The sequence below is a fragment of the Diaphorina citri genome, unplaced genomic scaffold (genome assembly GCF_000475195.1).
Source record: "Diaphorina citri unplaced genomic scaffold, Diaci psyllid genome assembly version 1.1 scaffold1984, whole genome shotgun sequence".
Lineage (NCBI taxonomy): Eukaryota > Metazoa > Arthropoda > Insecta > Hemiptera > Psyllidae > Diaphorina > Diaphorina citri.
In genome coordinates, this window is record NW_007379410.1 from 8123 (window position 1) to 27347 (window position 19225).

General features: G+C 38.9%; 2 protein-coding genes and 2 long non-coding RNA genes across 8 annotated transcripts; 2 read left to right on the top strand and 2 right to left on the bottom strand.

The window, feature by feature from the left end:
- Positions 1–1161: 1161 nt before the first annotated feature.
- LOC103517835 (unconventional myosin-IXa-like) lies at positions 1162–16712 on the top strand. The gene is made up of 8 exons (XM_026829802.1): positions 1162–1360; positions 2293–2413; positions 3437–3657; positions 5741–6015; positions 6863–7074; positions 7212–7252; positions 15721–15922; positions 16437–16712. Exons 1-8 carry the CDS (start codon positions 1169–1171, stop codon positions 16580–16582), a joined length of 1410 nt encoding a protein of 469 aa, XP_026685603.1. The 5' UTR covers positions 1162–1168; the 3' UTR covers positions 16583–16712.
- LOC108253504 lies at positions 11244–13008 on the bottom strand. Of its 5 annotated transcripts, none has more exons than XR_003393850.1 (5): positions 12895–13008; positions 12514–12689; positions 12195–12425; positions 11792–12127; positions 11244–11557 (listed from the first exon to the last, which is right to left on the bottom strand). XR_003393850.1 is itself a non-coding variant. In XM_026829803.1 (5 exons), exons 1-5 carry the CDS (start codon positions 12975–12977, stop codon positions 11633–11635), a joined length of 753 nt encoding a protein of 250 aa, XP_026685604.1. In that variant the 5' UTR covers positions 12978–13008; the 3' UTR covers positions 11244–11632. The 5 variants fall into 5 exon arrangements, 3 of the variants coding, with proteins under 3 accessions (XP_026685604.1, XP_026685605.1, XP_026685606.1); XR_003393851.1 differs by having other exon boundaries at positions 11792–12069; positions 12137–12425; XM_026829803.1 differs by having other exon boundaries at positions 11244–11769; positions 12002–12127.
- LOC113470984 lies at positions 13557–14448 on the top strand. The gene is made up of 2 exons (XR_003393853.1): positions 13557–14121; positions 14160–14448. It is a non-coding gene; the product is annotated as an uncharacterized LOC113470984 (long non-coding RNA).
- A 486-nt stretch (positions 16713–17198) lies between the features above and the next one.
- On the bottom strand, positions 17199–18182 carry LOC113470983. The gene is made up of 2 exons (XR_003393852.1): positions 18006–18182; positions 17199–17808 (listed from the first exon to the last, which is right to left on the bottom strand). It is a non-coding gene; the product is annotated as an uncharacterized LOC113470983 (long non-coding RNA).
- Positions 18183–19225: the final 1043 nt, after the last annotated feature.

The following is a 19225-nucleotide window of genomic DNA, read 5'->3' on the forward strand; positions in this document are numbered from 1 at the left end:
AAATCCAGTGACTAAATTATGTAGGTAGTAAGACAAAAAATAATAATAAACTAAACAAATTTCTTACATATGTACATACATACTTACATAAGTATACAAAAATGTTGAGCATTACCACGAAACATGTATATTACAGTACTTGGTTAACCTTACAGTAATCCTATAGTTCAGCCCTAACTAAATCTAAACCAGGGCCATATTTAGGCCGAACCCACCCTCTCGAGCTCCATTTTTCTCCTTTACTGTACGTCAGACTCCGAAAAATTGGGGTCGAGGGGGCCCGGCCATCCCCCTCCCCTACCTTCAAGCTTCATTTTTCTCCTGTACTGTAGGCCAGGCTTCGAAAATCTGGAGTATCCCCCCCGTCCATTAGTGGAATCTCGCCCCCCCCTTCGGCAAATGGAAAAAAAAAGAGAAATGTTTTCGTCTGTAAATAATTCCCTCGCGAAATTATTTATGTGGGTAAAAAAGTCCCCTCGCAAAATTATTTACGTGGGATACTCTACCTAAATATTTCAACCACATATGTACGAGCGTATGTCTACAAAACTTTGCCTAATAGTCCTTCAAAATTATGCAAAAGTAGATTACGTACATACGTAGGTAGTAGATACCTCTTGAATAAAAAGTATCTAAGAAAAAAGGATATGCATATGCATAAATGAATTGGTATATGCATAAATGCCCGTCACAAGTGCCTTCCCCGCTAAGTGCATTACGCTGAATTTCATGACTTGACTTGGACTCGAACCACCAACCACAGAGGTTAGTAAATAACCTTAAATAAAACGTACTCCTTAAATAAAAAAAGTGCTCCCTAAATAAAAAGTACTCCTCATTTAAAAATTACTCCTTGATAAAACAGTACTCCTTAGATAAAAAAAAATCTGGTGTGAACATCACACGACTTTCCTTATCCTATTGAATGATGCTTATTTGAGTGTTCTTTTACAATATCTCTAACTTTTTGGAGTTTTGACCTCAGATTTGGATTTTTCACAACTTATTACGTAGGAATCGACCATTTATTAATAATATTTTCCCAATTGCAACTCCTCCATTCGACAGTCTAAATAAAGCACAAATATCTATTTCAACATAAAGTTATCCTATTTTGACAATGAAACACTTCCCCTTTTTCTTCTAACCCCGTTTCTTTTCCCAGGTTATGCAAACTGTCTCACATCAGGAAAACCCGGGCCGGGATTTTCCGGTCACGATGGGCGTCAACGCGTTTCGCGGCTTTATGAACGAGTTTATGAATTCTCGGGGCGGCAGTATAGAGGCGGAAAAGCCGCGGAGTGGAAAGGCGAAGAGGACGAAAGAGCGGAAGAAGGACAAGAAGGCGAGTCGAAAACAGGTACGCTTATTGTTTCGTTGCAAATTTCCATCAGAAAATGGTTTCTTTAAAATAAATAATAATAGTGCTTATTTATACTGCTCGCATAGGACTGAAAAGTCCCTTTACTCCAGCAGTAGGCTGGCTACTACTATTATTGTGGTCAAATTCTCAAATTATATTGAAGATAAAATTCCATACCTCGGCTGGGATTGAACCCACGCCCTCCTGTTTACCAGGCGAGCGCCTTGACCACTACACCACCGAGGCAGGTTAGATAGATCCAAAGGACAAGGAAAACCCTTGACAAATGGAGGTCCCTGAAGGCATCTGATGTGTTCCAATCCACTCGACCCCAACGATATGGAGATTTCGTTGTCAGTAATATCATTTCACCTTCTTCTGATAGATCCAAAGGACAAGGAAAACCCTTGACAAATGGAGTGTCCCTGAAGGCATCTGATGTGTTCCAATCCACTCGACCCCAACGATATGGAGATTTCGTTGTCAGTAATATCATTTCACCTTCTTCTTTTTCTCTTCCTTCTCTTTCTCCAAATTTTTGTAATATTATTTCACCTCTTAAAATAATTATCTTCTCTCCTTCATGCCATCTTTCTCCTTCTTTTTTTAGTCCGTCCTTCCTTTATTATTACTAATAATAAAAGGTATAGTGGACGGACTATTGTATTCGCTTCGGTGTCGTCTCTCTTTCTTCTCCTCCTTTTCTCGGTTGAACTTCAATTTTGATTTTTTTTTTTTAAATTCCTCTTTACTTAGTAGGATTGGACTCACACTCTCCTGTTTACCAGGCGAGCTTCTCGAGTCGAAGTGCAATAACGTTATACTTACGGGAGGACCGCACTTAGTAATGTTGTGATACCCACTAAAGTTGTGAAAAAGCTCTGCTTTACCACAAATAATTTGAGATTTGATTTTGATTTTACTTACAGGAGGACCGTATTGTGTACTTGGGTCACGAGTTGGAGTCGAAGATCATCAACATTCCCACTGCCTGTGAAATTTGTAACTCCCTCTTCAAGTGGCCCATTGAACGTATGCTGGTGTGTCAGAGTAAGTGAACTCATTTAGATTAGATTTGATTTATTTGTAGTAAATTAATATTTTTTTTTCGAAGTAAGTGAACTCTTTTTTATGGCTTTATTTTAAGTGGCAGGGTTCTCCTGGAGGAGCTCTTCCACCCAACCACTGATTTTTTCTTTCACTATGAGCCTTAATGAAAGTTGGCCTGGAATTTCGTACTCCCAAAACAAATTTCCGTACAATACGACCTAAACTTTCGTACTAAATGACAAAAAATACCGTGCACTCAAAGTTCCGTACAATAAAGCCTTCAATTTTTATACTACTGTCCTAAATTCCCGTGCTCTCAACCCACATAATATGTACTAGTAGTTCTGTGAACTGTAGACCTCACTCAAACTCTTATGCCAGGCTGAGACGAATGTATGTATGAATGCAATTAATTACATATTCACACGTGTCGATATAGGAAAGAAGGTAGATACCTATATGTACGTAGGTACGTCTTGCACAACTTGGCCTTCTTTAAAACAATAGATTTACCAAGAATTGGGATCTTTTGACAAAATTACGTTTGTAGAAAGGACACTAGGGTATACAAGGGTCATAATTTTTCCCCATCCGTGGCACAAGCTTTGCTTATACGGATGGGTATACCATTTATATGAAAAATTGTGTCGATATAGGACAGAAGGTATCTATATGTACGTAGGTACGTCTTGCACAACAAAGAGGACAGACAACAGGTTTTATATTTACAATCCCTCAAAAGATTTAAAGAATGTTTGGCCTTTTTTTTAAAACAATAGATTTACCAAGAATTGGGATCTTTTGACAAAATTATGTTTGTAGAAAGTACACTAGGGTATACAAGGGTCATAATTTTTCCCCATCCGTGGCACAAGCTTTGCTTATACGGATGGGTATACCATTTATATGAAAAATGTATGTTCTGAGTTTTTTGTCGATCAAATATAAATGGAAACTTGTTAAAAAAAAAAAAGATGTAATTTATCCAATTTCCCGTACTTAATCCACCATTCTCATCCCCAGATTGTCGTCACACATGTCACCGCAAGTGTTACACCCGGATCATGGGCGAGTGCGGTCTGGCACGCAGCAGTGCGGCACGCTCACACGGTCATCGCGTGTTTGGCGTGCCGCTCAGTCAGCTCAGTTCGAGCGACGGCAAAGTACCGAGCCTGGTGGATCGACTCATTACGACCATTGAGCTGCGAGGCATATACACGGAGGGGATCTACAGGAAATCCGGCGTAAGTAGAATAGAATAGAATAGAAAAATCAAATCGTGAATTATTTGTGTTAATTCAGAGCCTTTTTTTCCGAAGAGGTTTTGATAGAGGGAACTTTAACTGCTAAGGTCTTTTCGTCCCGAAATTGAAGAGAGAAGGAAGACAGGATAGGAGAAAGCCAGCCGTTCCGAGAACAAACAATATCCGTTCAAGATAAAATCAGCCCCGGGCTGGAATCGAACCCGCGCCGCGGCCTAGCGCTAAGAAGGCAAACGCGCTACCAACCAAGCTAACTAGGTTGTCATTTTTCGAAGAGGTTTTGACAGAGGGAACTTTAACTGCTAAGGTCTTTTCGTCCCGAAATTGAAGAGAGAAGTAAGACAGGATAGGAGAAAGCCAGCCGTTCCGAGAACAAACAATATCCGTTCAAGATAAAATCAGCCCCGGGGTGGAATCGAACCCGCGCCGCGGCCTAGCGCTAAGAAGGCAAACGCGCTACCAACCAAGCTAACTAGGTTGTCATTTTTAAACTATATTTTCACATTAGCCATGTGGATTGTGTGTGTTACAATTTTCATTCCTACATCTTTTTCCCGATCATTCTCTACAGGCCTAAATTGAACAAAGCGCCACAAAGCGAAGTTCATCAACATCGCGCACACAACACGCAATAAGTCTCTTATCTGTACGCTTAATCTTCACCCCCCTCTGTTTATGACCATAATTATCTTATACGAACGGACCTAGTCAGGAAATTCGAACAAAACATGCCTACATGTAGTGGCGTAATTTTTTCCCGACCATTCTCGATAGGCCTAAGTTGAACAAAGCACCACAAAGCGAAGTTCATTAACATCGCGCACACAACACGCAATAAGTCTCTTATCTGTACGCTTAATCTTCAGCCCCCTCTGTATATGACCATAATTATCTTATACGAACGGACCTAGTCAGGAAATTCGAACAAAACATGCCTACATGTAGTGGCGTAACCTAGTTGAGCTTAGAGGGTAGCGCCTTATATGCTCGTAGGTTCGATTCCCGCCCGTGGCGGATTTCATCCTTAAAAGATCAGGTTCGTTCTCGGAACGGCTGGCTTTCTCCTATCCTGTCTTTCTTCTCTCTTTGCTTTTGGGACAGTAAGACTTCAGCAGCGCTTGATTGCGGCTTCGATTCCCGTCCGAGGCGGACTTTATCCTAAACAGAGAAAGTTCGTTCTCGGAATGGCTGGGCTTTTTCCTATCCTGTCTTCCTGTCTTTCATCTCTCTTCGCTTTCGGTAATACTTCAGCAGTTACAGTTCCCTCTATCAAATCTATTATTATTTTTACTTTCTATTACTAAAGTAATGAGAAAGTATTATTATTTTTGTATCCTCCATGGAAGAAGTTAGGGAAGCACTATCACGCCAAAAGAGGGGAAACGAGCTTCAGAAGAGAGAAAATTCCGAAAAGAAAATTTATATCTTTCCCCTTTTAAAACTTTCCCCTTGAAACTCTGACATACGCCACCAGCCTAGATGACTGTGCGGCCTCCTTGCATACCTTCTGTGTTGAAAATCTACCAAGGTCAACTATTTTTTTTTTTTTTTTTTTTCTTTGTTGAAGTGTAGACTTTTTGATGTTTGTTTAATGAGAGGAAAAAATGTGATTAATTGGGGAAGTATTATTATTATGAAACTCTTTTTTATTTGGAATATTTACAATTACAAAGATATACAATAAATTTACAAAACAATGAGATTATTAACACAATAGAAATATAACAAAAGGAATAATAACAAAGAAGAAATGAAATAAATAATACAATAAACTATAAACAAAATATTCCAACTAAGGGGCGGGATTAAGTAAATGAAGCGAAGTGAAGGTTGGTCAAGCAGTGAAAGGTCAGTCTTGTCTTTCACTTTCGGGACTATAACAGGGCAAACTACCTGAGTTAGAACTAGAAGTACCTACACTCCGTCCACATTTTGGCCAATCTGCTCAAATTGTTCCCTTGAAAAAAAAGCAAACTTAAAAGTTCAAAAATTAATGAAATCTTCCCTAAAAACCTTCCCTGTCAAAAGTTTTCCGCCAAGTACATTTCCCATTTTTTTTCCTCAGATACATTCCAAAATTCAAGAGCTCAAAACCAAGATAGACGAGGGCAAACTACCCGAGCTAGAACTAGAAGTGTACTCCGTCCATATTCTGGCCAATCTGCTCAAGTTGTTCCTCCGGGAAATGCCAGAACCGCTTTTGACATTCGAATACTATGAGGAATTCCTGAGGGCGGCAGATTTAACTGAAGACCGGGTGTCCACTCTGTTCTCCATATTGAAAACGCTGCCCAAACCCAACTTTGACCTGATGGAGCGGCTTATCTTTCATCTCGCCAGGTGAGGTTTGAAAAAGTGTTTTACCGCTGTTTGAAACAACTGCTACACTAGACGCATGTGGTCTGTGTCGCAGGGTGTCTACCAGACTGGAAAACCGGGAAAAGTCAGGGAATTTCATGGAGACTGGAAAAGTCAGGGAATTTTACGAAAAAGTGCCCTTTACCAACTTTGAAACAACTTCTACACTAACAACGCATCTGGTCTGTGTCGTAGCATACCCATCCCGTAGTATCAGATGCGCGATACGAGACACAATACTCACCATTTAGGTGCTGGGTCAACACGAGAACACCAGAAAGTAACCCGTTGAAATATTTGCAATCGAAAAACGAGTACAAAATTTAGGTGCTGGGTCAACACGAGAACACCAGAAAGTAACCCGGTGAAATATTTGCAATCGAAAAACGAGTACAAATTTTGGTGCTGGGTCAACACGAGAACACCAGAAAGTAACCCGTTGAAATATTTGCAATCGAAACGAGTACAAATTTTTGTCGATGGTGGGATTTGAATCCGGAACCTTCTGCATGGCAAACAAGTGCATTACCACTGGACTAACCGTGCCCCTTCCTTCCTTTCTTTGTGTCAGTTATCACTGATGAATTGATGATACCCTCACGAGCGAAGCGAAACATTTAGTTTATTGGTTGGTCTGAATCAGACCAATAAACTAAAATCTAAAACATACCTGTGAAGTTGTAGAAGTTATTTTCCCTTTCTCTATCAATTAAAATTACTTTATCTACATGATTCTTTCTTCTTTTTCCACATACATATTTTCCCTTTCTCCATCAATTAAAATTACTTTCTTTATCTACATGATTCTTTCTTCTTTTTCCACATACAGGGTGGCCTATCACGAAGAGGCGAACCGCATGACGCCCAACTCCCTGGCCATCGTGTTCGCACCCTGTATTCTCCGCCAGCGCCATTTTCCCGCCCAGGACGCTCTGAGCGACATCTCGCGGCAAACGCTGTGCATTGAGCTGATCATATCCGAGCAGCTGAAGAAATTGGCGGTCACCCTGAAGGATATTGACGATTTGGATACGGCCCGACATTCCGGCATTTCCCCGCCCAGGACGCTCTGAGCGACATCTCGCGGCAAACGCTATGCATTGAGCTGATCATATCCGAGCAGCTGAAGAAATTGGCGGTCACCCTGAAGGATATTGACGATTTGGATACGGCCCGACATTCCGCCAATACGCGGATACGACAAATACGAAGCTCTAAGGTATTTTTTTTTTTTTATTTCAATTCATTCATAATAGTCTGTCTGAAAGACTTTAAACAGGGAGTAGACCAGCTTAGTCTGGCTGGTTCGCTAAACTCCATGCACAAAAAGTTCCTAATCCGAAGCTTAGCTGTAGGGGCAAACAGCCCTAAAGGATGGCCTAAGCTTCCACGAATCTCGAGCCTGGCTGAGGGACTTTAAACAGGAAGGATACCAGTCATACATTCCCCTTACTGGAGAAATAGCAAAGGTTCAGTCACTAAGCTTTAGTGCGAATGGCATCCACTCGTTTTTTTTTATTTTATTATTTATTTTTTTTTTTTTTTTAGCCAAAACCATTTCCTCAGATACATTCCAAAATTCAAGAGCTCAAAACCAAGATAGACGAGGGCAAACTACCCGAGCTAGAACTAGAAGTGTACTCCGTCCATATTCTGGCCAATCTGCTCAAGTTGTTCCTCCGGGAAATGCCAGAACCGCTCTTGACGTTCGAATACTATGAGGAATTCCTGAGGGCGGCAGATTTGACTGAAGACCGGGTGTCCACTCTGTTCTCCATATTGAAAACGCTGCCCAAACCCAACTTTGACCTGATGGAGCGGCTTATCTTTCATCTCGCCAGGTGAGGTTTAAAAAAGTGTTTTACTGCTGTTTGAAACAACTTCTACACTAGACGCATGTGGTCTGTGTTGTAGCATACCCATCCCGTAGTATCAGATGCGCGATAAGAGACACAATACTCACCATTTAGGTGCTGGGTCAACACGAGAACACCAGAAAGTAACCCGTTGAAATATTTGCAATCGAAAAACGAGTACAAATTTTTGTCGATGGTGGGATTTGAATCCGGAACCTTCTGCATGGCAAGCAAGTGCATTACCACTGGACTAACCGTGCCCCTTCCTTTCTTTGTGTCAGTTATCACTGATGAAGTGATGATGCCCTCACGAGCGAAGCGAAACATTTAGTTTATTGATCTGATAGACCAATAAACTAAAATCTAAAACATACCTGTGAAGTTGTAGAAGTTATTTTCCCTTTCTCTATCAATTAAAATTACATTCTTTATCTACATGATTCTTTCTTCTTTTTCCACATACAGGGTGGCCTATCACGAAGAGGCGAACCGCATGACGCCCAACTCCCTGGCCATCGTGTTCGCACAAGGTTGGTTAAGCAGTGAAAGGTCAGTCTTGTCTTTCGCTTTCGGGACGATAAAACCTCAGTAATTACAGTTCCCCCTATCGAACCTCTTGAAAAAAAAGAAGATGCGAAATCTTCCCTTTAAACTTTCCATGTCAAAACTTTTCCGCCAAGTACATTTCCCATTTTCTTTCCTCAGATACATTCCAAAATTCAAGAGCTCAAAACCAAAATCGACGAGGGCAAACTACCTGAGTCAGAACTAGCAGTATACATTTTTGCCAATCTGCTCAAATTGTTCCCTTGAAAAAAAAAAAGCAAACTTAAAAGCTCAAAAATTAATGAAATCTTCCCTAAAAACCTTCCCTGTCAAAAGTTTTTCCGCCAAGTACATTTCCCATTTTTTTCCCTCAGATACATACCAAAATTCAAGAGCTCAAAACCAAGATAGACGAGGGCAAAAAGAAGTGAAATCTCCCCTAAAAACCTTCTACGTCAAAACTTTTCCGCCAAGTACATTTCCCATTTTTTTTTCCTCAGATACATTCCAAAACTCAAGAGCTCAAAACCAAGATAAACGAGGACAAAAAGAAATGAAATCTCCCCTAAAAACCTTCTACGTCAAAACTTTTCCGCCAAGTACAATTCCCCTTTCTTTTCTCAGATACATTCCAAAATTCAAGAGCTCAAAACCAAGATAGACGAGGGCAAACTACCCGAGCTAGAGTTGGAGGTGTACTCCGTCCACATTTTGGCCAATCTGCTCAAACTATTTCTGCGGGAAATGCCAGAACCGCTCTTGACGTTCGAATACTATGAGGAATTTCTCAGGGCGGCAGATTTGACTGAAGACCGGGTGTCCACTCTGTTCTCCATATTGAAAACGCTGCCCAAACCCAACTTTGACCTGATGGAGCGGCTTATCTTTCATCTCGCCAGGTGAGGTTTAAAAAAGTGTTTGTAAAACACCTAGTCACCGTCTTCGTACCAAAAATCGGCATTTTTTTATTTAAGCGCCAAAAATAAGGAAACGTGCCATTTTTGAGAACGCTCTCTCTAGTGGGATGAAAGTAGAGTAGTAGAAAGTAGAACGAGAAAGACAGACAGAAAGTAGAAAGTAGACAGTAGAGTATATTTTCAATTATCTTACCTTTGTTGCAACGGTTTGCGCTTCCCCATATGGGGTTGTGGGTATTGTAGTCACCAATGAGTAGGAAGGGGGTTGGAAGTTGCTCGATGAGGTTGCAGATCTCTGTTTGTTGTAGCCGGTGAGATGGGTGGATGTATATATGTTGCATATTTTTAGGAAGTTTTAGGTTGGGTGTTTAATTTGGATGGCTATTGCTTGTAATGTAGATTGTATGTTGATTCGATTTACATAGTGGCATTTCTTGACGAGGGTTATTAGCCCTTGGCTTGCTGTTTCGCCTCCAGTATGGTCGTATCTGAAGATTGAGTAGGCTGTTTGAAAAAACTTCTACACTAGACGCATGTGGTCTGTGTCGTAGCATACCCATCCCGTAGTATCAGATGCGCGATAAGAGACACAATACTCACCATTTAGGTGCTGGGTCAACACGAGAACACCAGAAAGTAACCCGTTGAAATATTTGCAATCGAAAAACGATTGCAAATTTTTGTCGATGGTGGGATTTGAATCCGGAACCTTCTGCATGGCAAGCAAGTGCATTACCACTGGAATAACCGTGCCCCTTCCTTTCTTTGTGTCAGTTATCACTGATGAAGTGATGATGCCCTCACGAGCGAAGCGAAACATTTAGTTTATTGATCTGATAGACCAATAAACTAAAACTAAAATCTAAAACATACCTGTGAAGTTGTAGAAGTTATTTTCCCTTTCTCTATCAATTAAAATTACATTCTTTATCTACATGATTCTTTCTTCTTTTTCCACATACAGGGTGGCCTATCACGAAGAGGCGAACCGCATGACGCCCAACTCCCTGGATGCCAATTAGTGATTATTATTTTTACTTTCTATTAGTAAATTAATGAAAAAGCATTTTTTTTGTATCCTCCATGGAAGAAGTTAGGGAAGCACTATCACGCCAAAAGAGGGGAAACGAGCTTCAGAAGAGAGAAAATTCCGAAAAGAAAATTTATATCTTTCCCCTTTTAAAACTTTCCCCTTGAAACTCTGACATACGCCACCAGCCTAGATGACTGTGCGGCCTCCTTGCATACCTTCTGTGTTGAAAATCTACCAAGGTCAACTATTTTTTTTTTTTTTTTTTTCATAGTTGAAGTGTATATTTATTTTCCCATTTTCGACCAATTCCATCCGTGTTCTTTTCACATTTAATAGTGAAGGTTAATTTTACATTTCAATTTTCAATATGTATTACTTTGCTATTCAGAGGTTGTTGACTTCTTGAACTACCGTATTTGAATATGCCTTTGAGTTGTGTAATTCTTCATAGCCATTTGATTTATTAGCCGCAATGTTGTCGAGGAATTTGCTGACGTTGCGTTGTACGAATTTACTGCCAGTGCTATAATCAAAGGCTCTGGTAGTGAAGCTGTCAAAAGCTTGGTGTTGCAAAAAGAGACTTTTTGATGTTTGTTTAATGAGAGGAAAAGATGTGATTAATTGGGGAAGTATTATTATTATGAAACTCTTTTTTATTTGGAATATTTACAATTACAAAGATGTACAATAAATTTACAAAACAATGAGATTATTAACACAATAGAAATATAACAAAAGGAATAATAACAAAGAAGAAATGAAATAAATAATACAATAAACTATAAACAAAATATTCCAACTAAGGGGCGGGATTAAGTAAATGAAGCGAAGTGAAGGTTGGTTAAGCAGTGAGGGTGTTTAATTTGGATGGCTATTGCTTGTAATGTAGATTGTATGTTGATTCTATTTACATAGTGGCATTTCTTGACGAGGGTTATTAGCCCTTGGCTTGCTGTTTCGCCTCCAGTATGGTCGTATCTGAAGATTGAGTAGTTGTTGAAATTAACAACTAGTGATTGAAGTAGGCGAGTTTCTTGTATGCATAGAATGCTTGGGCTGTATTTTGAGAGAAGCATCTTAATCTCCTCCATTTTGCCACGTATTCCGTTGCAATTCCATTGGATTATTTTAATGTCATGGTTCTCCATGATAAGAAGGTTTTTAAGTGATACCTAATATATTTGTTTGTAGTAATAATGATTTTGAAAAATATGTGTGGTTGGAGAGTGTAATTATGGTTAGCGAGTTCAAATATTATTTGATTCATTTTCTTCCATTTCTTTGTCCGAGATAACGGGGGATTTTGGAATATTTTTTATGGATTTTGTGAGGTCTTTTTGGAAGTTTGTTTGAGCACTATCATCGTGGAATAGTTTGTTGCCACCTAGCAGCCAGTTGCATGATACCTAAAATATTTTTGTTTGTAGTAATAATGATTTTGAAAAATATGTGTGGTTGGAGGGTGTAATTATGGTTAGCGAGTTCAAATATTATTTGATTCATTTTCTTCCATTTCTGTGTCCGAGATAACGAGGGATTTTGGAAATTTTTTTATGGATTTTGTGAGGTCTTTTTCGAAGTTTGAGCACTATCATCGTGGAATAGTTTGTTGCCACCTAGCAGCCAGTTGCTAGATTGTGTGTGCTGAGACTCATCAGTGAAGTTGAAGGTTTCGTTTGAGGTTGCTTTTGTGGAAGAATTGGTGGATTTTGATCCATTAGTTTTGTTCTGGGAAGAAGTATTTTACCAAAACTTTTGTGAAAGAATTGGTGGATTTTGATCCATTAGTTTTGTTCTGGGAAGAAGTATTTTTACCAAAGGATACACCAAGGAGGGGTTTGTTTTGGAGTATGGGAGGGTTGGGTTTGTTTTCTTGTATGTGTGTGTTCTTTGTCCTTTTTGGAGCAGGTTCTTTGCTATCTGTTGGCCCTTTTTTCTTAATAGAAAATGGGTTGGGGGATGTTTTCCTGTTTGACATTGAAAATGGAATCTTGAGGAAATCTGGGGAGGGTATGTAAGCTTGTATGTTCTCATTACCATGTTTGGTTGGGAGACTGGGGAAATCAGCGTCCTGTGTGAGGCTTTTTGTTGCAATTGCATATTTGTTGTTGTATGTTCTCATTACCATGTTTGGTTGGGAGACTGGGGAAATCAGCGTCCTGTGTGAGGCTTTTTGTTGCAATTGCATATTTGTTGTTTTCATTAGTCGAGAAAGTTTGTAGAGCTTCATGGTAGAGGACTCTTCTTACACTCATCATCTTCTTTATGTTCTTTTGTTTGGTGAGTTCCTTGCAATCTGATGATGTGGCAATATGGTTGTCTTTTCTTAGAGCATTGGTGGTTGGGGTCGGATTCTGCTGCACACATTCTGCACTTCTTGGTGCCTCTGCAATATTTTGAGATGTGTCCAAGGATGTGGCAATATGGTTGTCTTTACAATTGATGCAATGTGGGTTCTTAGAGCATTGGTGGTTGGGGTCGGATTCTGCTGCACACATTCTGCACTTCTTTGGCAATATGGTTGTTTTTACAATTAATGCAGTGTGGGTTCTTAGAGCATTGGTGGTTGGGGTCGGATTCTGCTGCACACATTCTGCACTTCTTGGTGCCTCTGCAATATTTTGAGATGTTCGTAGCATACCCATCCCGTAGTATCAGATGCGCGATAAGAGACACAATACTCACCATTTAGGTGCTGGGTCAACACGAGAACACAACTGACCAACAAATTATTTCCCTCTGTTGGGGAAAAATAGCAACCGGCTCTCTCTAGTGGGAAGAAATTGAACTGACCAACAAAAAGTAAAAATCCTCTAAACCCACAAAAAGTACATCGCTAACACAAACGCTCAGTTGAGTTGAATTTAAACATCGAAGAAATAAGCATTTGGGGCCCGGTTTCAAAAAAAATACCGGACAACTCGCCAAACTTTTTCCCAGTTTCTCCCTCTCCAAAATAAAAACTACCAACTTTTTCATCTAACACATTCGTCCTAACTTGCCCATTGCTCTAATTTGTAGGATTTTTTTTAAATGATTCTAAAATACAAATTAAATAAAATTGTTTTAAAAAAGTTCTTTTTTTTTACCGTCAGACATTTTGCTTTCAAACACGACGGAGGTTTTTGCCCCGTCGCGTAAAATTATCGTAAATTTACGAGTCAAATCCGACCAACAAATTATTTCCCTCTGTTGGAGAAAAATAGCAACCGGCTCTCTCTAGTGGGAAGAAATTGAATTGACCAACAAATTATTTCCCTCTGTTGGGGAAAAATAGCAACCGGCTCTCTCTAGTGGGAAGAAATTGAATTGACCAACAAATTATTTCCCTCTGTTGGGGAAAAATAGCAACCGGCTCTCTCTCTAGTGGGAAGAAATTGAATTGACCAACAAATTATTTCCCTCTGTTGGGGAAAAATAGCAACCGGCTCTCTCTAGTGGGAAGAAATTGAATTGACCAACAAGTTATTTCCCTCTGTTGGGGAAAAATAGCAACCGGCTCTCTCTAGTGGGAAGAAATTGAACTGACCAACAAATCATTTCCCTCTGTTGGGGAAAAATAGCAACCGGCTCTCTCTAGTGGGAAGAAATTGAACTGACCAACAAATCAGCACAGGTAAATATGTAAATGAATGACAGGAAATGCTTCCAAAGCAGCCGCTAGTTCTGAGATTGTAAAACCAATCTCATCAAACCAATCTCTTAATCCATAAGTAAATGGTTTCTTAAACCGAAAGTACCTAAATGGCATCTTCCAGTACAATGTACTGGAAGATGCCATGTACTGAGTACATCATGGTTTCTTAAACCAAAAGTAATTGGTTTCCTGAACCGAAAGTACACATACTCAAAAAGCTCATCTAGGGGGTCAAGTTTAGGGGTCCCTAAGTTGTGCTGAGTCCCACGAATCTAAAACCGAAGGTTTAGAACCGATTCGTATTAAACCCAGAATAAATAGCCTGAATGGAAAGTATGAAAAAGTAAGTAATCTAATATATAAAAAGGAATGTAAAATGAATATTTGTTTGTGTGTGTGTGTTTGTTTGAACTTTATGCCTGGCCAAACCGCTCATCCGATTGCTATGAAACTTTGTGAACTTATTGCTTGCACTCCCATGAAGGTTATAGGCTATTTTCCGGTTCGTTTTTGTTAAGCTACGCCGAGCAAGACCACTAAATGGATGAGTGACATGAACGGCGATGCCTTAAGGATTTAGTAGCAGAAATCAGGAGCGAAGCGACGGGTTTCGGCTAGTGAAAAATAAATTCACATGTTACCAGTTTTTGTGCATTCTTCAAATTTTTATTCTTAAGTTCTGTAGGTATGTAGGAATTTCTACATATATGAAAAACCTTCATGTATATACCTATCTGTACCTATCGAAAATATTCGAAAATCATTTTGTTAGTTTTCTATAGTGAGCTAGAAAAAAGTAAGTTTTCTTTGCAATTTTTACTTGTTAATTAATATTTATTATCAAGAATACTTAGAGGAATTCTGATTTAATTTTTTATTTAAAGGAAAGTAATGTAAAATTTTATTAAAAAGTTATAGGCTATTTTCCGGTTCGTTTTTGTTAAGCTACGCCGAGCAAGACCACTAAATGGATGAGTGACATGAACGGCGATGCCTCCTAATCCGAAGCTTAGCTGTAGGGGCAAACAGCCCTAAAGGATGGCCTAAGCTTCTACGAATCTCGAGCCTGGCTGAGGGACTTTAAACAGGAAGGATACCAGTCATAAATTCCCCTCACTAGAGAAATAGCAAGGGTTTAGTCACTAAACTTTAGTGGGAAGCCAAAACCAAACGTCAGCCCCAAGTAATCACACTAGCTAGGACTGATTGAGAGGTTGACGAAAAACGTCGACCCCATGGGAACATGGGAAAAGAAGAAGGTGTTAAGGCTATACAAATTAAACGGAACTTAACAGGCTGTTGGTTTAACAGGCCTTCTAGCTGGAGGCTGAAAAAAAAATTGGTGAAACCGACCATTAGACAGTTGGTATATTTAATGGTCATCTCTGACGTTTGCCTTCCTGTCTACCGCAGATTTTCCATCCAGAGGAGCTGGCCCCCGCCAAGAATCTTTTGGAGGAAGAGAACCTTTTGGTGAACCATCTGGAGGAGATCAAGACAGAAAGGACCTTAATTTTCATTTAATTAATTCCCACTGTTTCCCTCTCTTCTTCAGATTTTCCATCCAGAGGAGCTAGCGCCCGCCAAGAAACTTCTGGAGGAGGAGAACCTTCTGGTGAACCATCTGGAGGAGATCAAGACAGAGAAGGACCTTAATTTTCATTTAATTAATTCCCACTGTTTCCCTCTCTTCTTCAGATTTTCCATCCAGAGGAGCTAGCGCCCGCCAAGAAACTTCTGGAGGAGGAGGACCTCCTGGTGAACCATCTGGAGGAGATCAAGAAGGAGAAGGACCATCTGACGTGTCGTCTGCCGTCGCTTACCCGGACGAATTCGGACGACGATCTGCTGTCCACGGACGACGGGTCTTTGGATGAAATCGACGCTGTGCCTTCCTCTTGTAAGTGAAAATCAGAAATGTAATGTAAATGCAATTTCTTTGTGTTATTATGTCACAACTTTGGTGCTCACTGCAGCATTGTAGGATTTTTCCCAATAAGTATAACGAAATAGGCCCAAGTTCTTTACTGAACCAAAAAATAAAATATTGAAAATCCACCAAAAGAACAAAAAAGTTTATGCTCCTCAGACTCCTCACGTATACACATAACTGGGCGATCTGCGAGAAAACAACTCGAATGTAGTTAATGTATTAAGAGGGGGGATTTCACCAACTTTCCTAGTGTAGAAAATTAGCAAAATTATAAAAATACATAGTTATGTGTAGAATCAACAATAAGACTTAACTTTCTTGGTTAGCACAACTAATTTAGGTGCAAGTAGAGTTCAATGTAGGGGTTGGGGTGATTAATGTAGAAAGTTTCTTTTATGTTGTTGTTTCTTTTATTTAGGTATTTTCATTGGATTATCATTATTTTAACCGACATAAAAAATGAATTTTCTTCTATTTTCAGCGGACCAGTCCTCGTTTTCCTCGTACAGTACAAAACCAGCCAAGATAATCGCCCTAGCAGACCAGCCTAAGAAACATAGTCATCCTCCCCTCAAGAAGAGGAACTCCAACAATTTGCCATCCGATGAAGATCCCATTATGGTGTGAGCTACTCCCTCTTGGGGGGAAAAATAGCAACTGACCAACAAATTACCTTCCTATGGTGGGAAAGAAGTGCTGCTGTCTCTGGTGTGAAGAGGTAGCATTCTCACTCTGGTCGGATGAAACTGAACTGACCAACAAATGTTTCGACTAGTGAAAAATAAATTCACATGTTACCAGTTTTTGTACATTCTTCAAATTTTTATTGTGAAGTTCTGTAGGTATGTAGGAATTTCTACATATATGAAAAACCTTCATGTACATACCTATCTGTACCTATCGAAAATATTCAAAAACCATTTTGTTAGTTTTCTATAGTGAGCTAGAAAAAAGTAGGTTTTCTTTGCAATTTTAACTTGTTAATTAATATTTATTATCAAGAATACTTAGAGGAATTCTGATTTAATTTTTTATTTAAAGGAAAGTAATGTAAAATTTTATTTATGAAGAAAACCTTCATAGCCCCCCATTTGCAATAGTGTAAAGAAAAACGGTGTGTTTTAAAAACTACAGGGTTCTAAACAAAGTCAATTGAAAATTTTTATTATTTTATATTTAACTCTTGGAAATACGTATTTTCTTTTCAAAAGAAGTGTGGTATTTTTTTGTAGATATTTAGATATTTTCAGTTATTTTTATTTTACTCCATTTGGAAAAATTTGGACCGATTCTCGGCAAACTTGATTTTACTTTCAAGTTGATTTCAACTTTTCCAACACGAAGTGTTTTTTGAGGGATTCCCTATTCGAGTGCCAATAACCAATTATTTACTGTATAGCATAGCTTGTGTATTTTCCTTTCGCAATTTTCACGGTGTTAATGGTTGAAATGGAACATAGCCTGGCATTGTAAATTGTTCCATTTCTCCATTCCCCACCATTCTTCTTCATCGCCTTCTCTCGTGTTTAGACGGGGTCGGCGTTTTTCGTCAGCCTCTCAATCAGCCCTAGACTACTTTGGGCTGACACTTGGTTTTAGGCTACTCAAATTTCATGCCCTTCGCACTCATCCTTTGCTATTTCTTTATAGCAAGGGAAATTTCAGGCTGGTATCCTCCCTGTTTAAAGTCGCCCAGCCAGACTTGAGCTGGTCTACTCCCTGTTTAAGGTCCCCCAGTTAGACCAAAATTAGGAGAACATGTTTAATTTAATCATGTTTGCCTAATTTAAACATACCTCAAGGACATCATTTTCTCCCTAGATTTTGGGCTCAAATTTAAAATAAAATACCACCTGAAAATTTCGAAAGGGCTCCCTGTTTAAAGTCGCCCAGCCAGACTTGAGCTGGTCTACTCCCTGTTTAAGGTCCCCCAGCTAGACCAAAATTAGGAGAACATGTTTAATTTAATCATGTTTGCTTAATTTAAACATACCTCAAGGACATCATTTTCTCCCTAGATTTTGGGCTCAAATTTAAAATAAAATACCACCTGAAAATTTCGAAAGGAAAATACGACTCTATATTACCTTGTATTAAAATATTCTTGGATTACCTATATTATAATTATTACAGGAGAAACTTATTTTGAAAGATTGATTTATTTATATTTTCATTTGCTCATCATTATTTCGAATTATCATTTTTTGTTTACTAATTTAAATAAAAAAAATATATCATCATTACCTACTTATTTTTATTATTTTTGTACTTACCAGTTTTGTTTTTTGACCAATATTCAATTTTTTTCATCCCCAAAAGCTACTGGAAAAATGAGCTTTCATTCGAACCTTATCGTGGGACTCGAACCCGTGACCTTGCTATTACAAGGCAGGCGAATTACCCTCCGAGCTAACTGGGCTGGCTGTATTTTCTCTTGAAAGGAAGTGGTCTCATTGTCTCACTTTTTTTAAGAGGTTTGTCCCCCCATCATAACCGTCCGATTTGATCTTTGAATCCGGGCCTAAGGCAGGTGAAAAACAGAAAAGAAAAAGATAATAATAAAAGATTCAATTTGAATTCTTTTATTATTATCTTTTTTCTTTTCTGTTTTTCACCCGCCTTAGGCCCGGTACGAGTGTTTTTTCGTGAAATTTTTTTTGACGATTTTTTTTTTACTATCTGAAAATCCATTTTTGATTTGCCATTTTTGACGAAAAACGCCATCTCTCTCACTCAAATGTAGAAAGAAAAAGACAGAAAACTCTCGGTCTCGTACAGCATACAGCTGGTTATTGTTTATTGTATAGGGAACTAAAGAGCGAGTTACAAGTTTTGAAAGAACTACTCTTGAGGACCTAGTTCACTGAAAAGAGTAGTTCATTTTTTTAGCTCAATGAATCTTTACACATCTCTACTTTTCAGTCCTATGCGAGCAGTATAAATAAGCACTATTATTATTATTTTTCTATTCTTCATTGCCTCTAGTACTTAGTACTGCCATATTTTCAAGGCCAAATCACCGGGATTCAAACCCGTGAACCTCAACCAGGAAAGAAAAAACAAACCATTTGATGATGATATAAGGTAACATGTTTTTTTTTGTTTTAATTTAAAAATATATTTTTTTTTAATTCTTTTTTCAGTTTCATAATATAATATAATGCATAATAACGAAGAAGAAAAAAAAAAAAGGTACATGTATGTAAAAAATAATATTTTTTTCAACAAACTAGAACAATGCACGAGCCGAGAATGTTTTTCGCGTATGAT

Coding starts and splice junctions, on each gene's coding strand:
- LOC103517835 (XM_026829802.1), top strand. CDS start 1,169: ATGCAAACTGTCTCACATCAGGAAAACCCGGGCCGGGATTTTCCGGTC. Junction 2,414..3,436: donor ACGTATGCTGGTGTGTCAGA/GTAAGTGAACTC, acceptor TCTCATCCCCAG/ATTGTCGTCACACATGTCAC. Junction 7,075..7,211: donor CGATTTGGATACGGCCCGAC/ATTCCGGCATTT, acceptor ATACGGCCCGAC/ATTCCGCCAATACGCGGATA.
- LOC108253504 (XM_026829803.1), bottom strand. CDS start 12,977: ATGTGTGCAGCAGAATCCGACCCCAACCACCAATGCTCTAAGAACCCA. Junction 12,690..12,894: donor AAAAACAACCATATTGCCAA/AGAAGTGCAGAA, acceptor CCATATTGCCAC/ATCATCAGATTGCAAGGAAC. Junction 12,128..12,194: donor TGGTGTATCCTTTGGTAAAA/ATACTTCTTCCC, acceptor AGTTTTGGTAAA/ATACTTCTTCCCAGAACAAA.